The sequence below is a fragment of the Camellia sinensis genome, chromosome 1 (genome assembly GCF_055761805.1).
Source record: "Camellia sinensis isolate YWXY chromosome 1, ASM5576180v1, whole genome shotgun sequence".
NCBI classification, from domain to species: Eukaryota; Viridiplantae; Streptophyta; class Magnoliopsida; order Ericales; family Theaceae; genus Camellia; species Camellia sinensis.
Window position 1 is genome coordinate 136,003,271 of NC_138961.1, and position 4,640 is coordinate 136,007,910.

Below are 4,640 nucleotides of genomic sequence, written 5' to 3' on the forward strand. Positions count from 1 at the left end.
AAACTATATTAAAAATTAAAAATTAGATTAAGATAATTTTATGATAATAAATTAAGCTGTTTTTGTTAATCTTATGGTTTAGTATATGGTAAAGTTATGTTTATTTTAAAATTTCATTAAATAAGAAATTGGGTTTAAAATTAAAAATTAAATTAAGATAATCTTACGATAATAAATTAGGGTGTCTAGTTTACAATAATAATATATGATTAAAATAGAAAATTATATGTATTAAAGAAGATGGAGAATATACCATAAGGGTATTAAGATAATTTTACCTGTACTTTTAACAGAGTTAGCTTTGCATTTTTTTCTAAAACCATAAAAATGTTCTTTGCCTATATTTGAACCGGGGGCCACATCACAGGAGAATAAAGTGAATTCTGGCCTTGTTTGGCAAAGATTATTTTTTGCCTTTTAAACCAAAATTTATAAAAGAAAAAATATATTAAAATAGTTAATAAGATAAAATATCACATCAAATATATAATTATTTTATTTTTTTTTCACAAATATCACATTCAACTACAAAAAAATCCAACCATCTTTTAAAATATAAATATTTTAGCCTATTAAAACAGTTAAAAACTAAAAGAGCTTACTAAAAAGACAACTTCCCAAATGAAGCATCTGTCTTTTAAAATTTTATGATGTATATTGAGATAAAATCAAGATTTCTAATTTAGCGACAGTGTGAAGTGAGCAAATAGTGAAAAAAAAAAATTTCATACATAAATTGTGTTTGTATTATATTCTTATATGTTGGATTATTATAATATGGAGGGGGTTGGGTGCACCATTTGACCCGGAAAGAGTCGTGTTCCATTCCAGCTCTACTAGCGTGGTGAATGGGAAAGGAAAGGAAGTTAGAAAGCCCTCTTCTTTGGGACAGCAATTACCCAGCCAGTGCCCACCCAACCCAAGTTGCGACGTTTTCAGCAGTTCCTTCTCTAGAACACCCATTTACCCTTCCTTTCTTTTTCTTTTTCTTTTTTCTTTGTGTATATATCAAGAAAAGTAAACCCTACCTTCTATATATTCTCTCACCTTTACTTACCTTATCTTATTACTCCATTCATATATATATATATATATACCCCTCCCTAACCTCTTAAAATCTCTCATCTTCATCATCATCATCTTCTTCTTCTTCTTGTTCTTCTTCTTCAAGTTCATATATGTGTTTTACCTTCAAACACCAATTATCATGAGCAACGTTCCCAGATCTTTAACAGACTCTTCCTTAACCCTCTTCAATCTAGCCATCTCTGCCTCTGACCCTTGGCCTTTCTCTTTTGTTTTCTTGTAACCTTTCACTGAAAAGAAGAAAAAAACAGGACTTGATTTTTTGTCATTTTCTTGGATTTTCTTTCTGTGTTGTTCTTGAGATGGGTAGTGGAGACAAGAATCTCCTAAATTTTCATCTCCATCTCCACCACCACCACCATGGGAAGAAGGCTGTGAAAGATATTCCAAAGGGTTGCTTAGCAATAATGGTGGGTCAAGGTGAGGAACTACAGAGGTTCATAATCCCAGTGATCTACATCAACCACCCACTCTTCATGCAATTGTTGAAGGAAGCTGAAGAAGAGTATGGGTTTGATCAGAAAGGCCCCATCAATATTCCTTGCCATGTCGAGGAATTTCGACACATCCAAAGCATGATAGACAAAGAAAACCATCACCACCACCACCACCACCACAACAACCACCACCACCATCTTCTTTGCTTCAGGGTTTGAAAGATTTATACACTCTAGGTGATTGAAGCTTGCTTGCAGTCATGTAAATTTGTTGGAATTTTTTTTTTTTCTTGCCTTTTAATTCTTGTTACTCTTTTACATTTTCTGGTTTAATTATTATTATTAATATACTCAGATTTCCATATATATATATATATAGAAGTTTGACGAGGGAAAGGTCGAATCATAATATGAACCAATATCGGTGTATTCGCTGTTTGATCTTTGAAAGACAAAAATTCTACATCTTCATTTTCTTGTATCTGAAGTTTTTATTATTATTATTTTTTTTTCCCTACATCATTAGTCCAGCTATTTCATTAATGTGAAAGCATGAAAATGGGTGAGGAGAGAGAGAGAGAGAGGTTGTTGGGAGGGTGAAGGGGGTCCAGAGGACCATCGCTTGCTTAGAAGGCATTAAATTTTGATTGCGCATGGTTGTGTGGTGTAGAGAGCCTTGAAAGATAAAACACGAAACCACCCCTTCAAATGATATTTTCTGAGAAAAACAATTCATATATATATATATATATATATCTCATAATAATACCTTAATAATATTTTTATAATTATTTTTTAAGAACTCGTAAAAAGAAAATAGGAACAAGTGAAGTTATATGGAGCAGATAAAATTTGAATCTAAGCATGAATTAAAAAACAAATCTTATCCAGTATGTCAACTCTTATATCACAAAATTTGTGTTATTTAATATTAAATATTTATATAAAAATTATATTTATATAATATTATGTAATGATTGAATAACACATTAAACTTAGCTTAGCCTTACATAATGATGATGCACAACAATAGCTATGTTAGTTAGGTCTCTGGGTTGACAAGCCATTGATTGGTTTAAGGATTTCTTTATATTGGAGAAAATAAAATTTATAAATTTATATTAAGTAATTAAAAAATATAATAATTTATGATTTATCACTGTGGTGCTTGGACCAACGAATAATTTATTTCTCGAGGTTTTGAGTGTTGGGGCAGATGCTTTGAAATGTTGTGGACCCACTATAGGCCTATTGGTGGGCCCACTGACATCTATTAACCTATATCTTTTGTCTCCAATAAAAAAATAAAATAAAATAAAAAAATGCCCTTGTTCACACATTGTATTCCCATTGTAGCCACTCCCAAAATCTTCAATGCTTTTGATTTATTAGTTTATTTACAATGGAGACTGTAATTTAGAGAATGAATGAGAGTCTGAGGACTACATGTTTTAACCCAAAAAAAATTAAAAAATTATTATATTATCTTTTCTGTTTTTTTACATATTTTTTTTATAAAAAATTAAAAATTATTAAAATAACATATTTCTAAATGAAATCTGAATAAACATTTATGTTTCATTCTTTACCTTTTTAATAAGGCTAGAAGGTTTTGATTAACTACACTAATTTCAATTAATTATTTTTTAAATCACATATTAATCTTAGAATTAACTTACTTATTATGTAGATAAACCATTTATTTGATCATAGCGTCTTCTCATAAAAGTAAATTGTTTAGGGAAACATTACTATGTATACACATCTCTTGTTATACAAAAAAATTAATTTTTTTTAAGTGTTAGTAATGAATTATTGTCCTATAGTTACAAAGAATACAAAATAAGAAAATTATTAATTATGATTCTTTATAGTTATATTATAAATATATGGTAACCTTCAAATTGGGTGACTCTCATGACCCCTAATTGATCTGGACAATACATGTATGTATTTTTTATATTTCTTTTCTTATCTCTCTCAGAGATACATGGGGTCGTGGGAGTTGAATTTTGTGAGCGTCTATATGAAAACCCTTTCTCATTATCCCTTTGTATGGCTTCTATAGAAATGAATAACTATTAACGAATGGCAAATGATAATATGATGAAGTTCTTAGTGTTGCTTCCACGACACATTTAACATAACGCCTCCTTCCTTCAAACACTCCTACTATTATAGTCAAACACACTCGCTACAAAAACTTGGCAGATGATGATCCGAATACCGATCAACCGCTGAGACACCTCCATAACCGGGACGAGGTTCACCCCTCAAACTCCCACTCGAAGAGGAGCGCTCGAATAGAGACCAGGCAGATCTGGAACGACTATGACACTCATATTTCCTCCCAAACAAAGCATCAATACTACTCCATAAATCTGAACCATAGTTCTTCCCTCAAGCTCCTACTCGCGAAAGAGCGCACGAATGAAGATCCTCACCAAATTTGGACGTCCTCCAGCCGATCCAACACCAACCTCCTCCTCTATAAGAACCCATGTTCCAAGCAATCCCTGAAGAAATACAACTACAGCAGTGAAACATCTATGGCGGGCACCGAAACACCAAAACAAACCGCAACCCACAAAGCAAACCAAGGTGGGAAAAAAAATGGGGGGATCAAGTTTATTAAAGGGAAACTAACAAACAAACACAAGGACTGGGCCAACCAACCGCCATAGCCGAAGGCGGCGGCCGGCCGGCCCAAAATGAGGCCCGGGGAGGAGGTTTTCAGAGAGAGAAAGAGGAGGTTTTCAAAGAGAAAGAGAGGCCCTGGAGTCTGTTTTACTTCTTTTATTAATAAAGCATAAAGTCAATTTATAGTTTTTATTACCATCAAGTCAATTAATAGTTTTTATTAATGTCAGAAATATATTTCAATTAATAATTCATATAATTTTATTGTTGTATAGAAGAGTAGTTAGTAATTTCTTCTTTTTTTTTTGGTTAATTCTGTTAAATAAAAAATTCTGATAATGAATATTTGTAATTTCTCAAACCATAAGGGGTTATTCATATTTTAAGCAAATTTCAAAAGGTATGTTTATAATTTAACCCTAAAAATAATTTTACTATGGTCCCGGAAACCTACCTTGGAACTCCCTGCCGTTTCAT

At 31.9% G+C, this 4,640-nt stretch overlaps 1 protein-coding gene across 1 annotated transcript; it reads left to right on the top strand.

Annotated features, from left to right (window-relative positions):
* Positions 1–915: 915 nt before the first annotated feature.
* LOC114317583 (auxin-responsive protein SAUR32) lies at positions 916–2,004 on the top strand. Its single transcript, XM_028264335.2, has one exon. It carries the CDS (start codon positions 1,389–1,391, stop codon positions 1,740–1,742), a length of 354 nt encoding a protein of 117 aa, XP_028120136.1. The 5' UTR covers positions 916–1,388; the 3' UTR covers positions 1,743–2,004.
* Positions 2,005–4,640: the final 2,636 nt, after the last annotated feature.

Excerpts from the sequence above, each read along its gene's own strand:
- LOC114317583 (XM_028264335.2), top strand. The coding sequence starts at position 1,389 with ATGGGTAGTGGAGACAAGAATCTCCTAAATTTTCATCTCCATCTCCAC.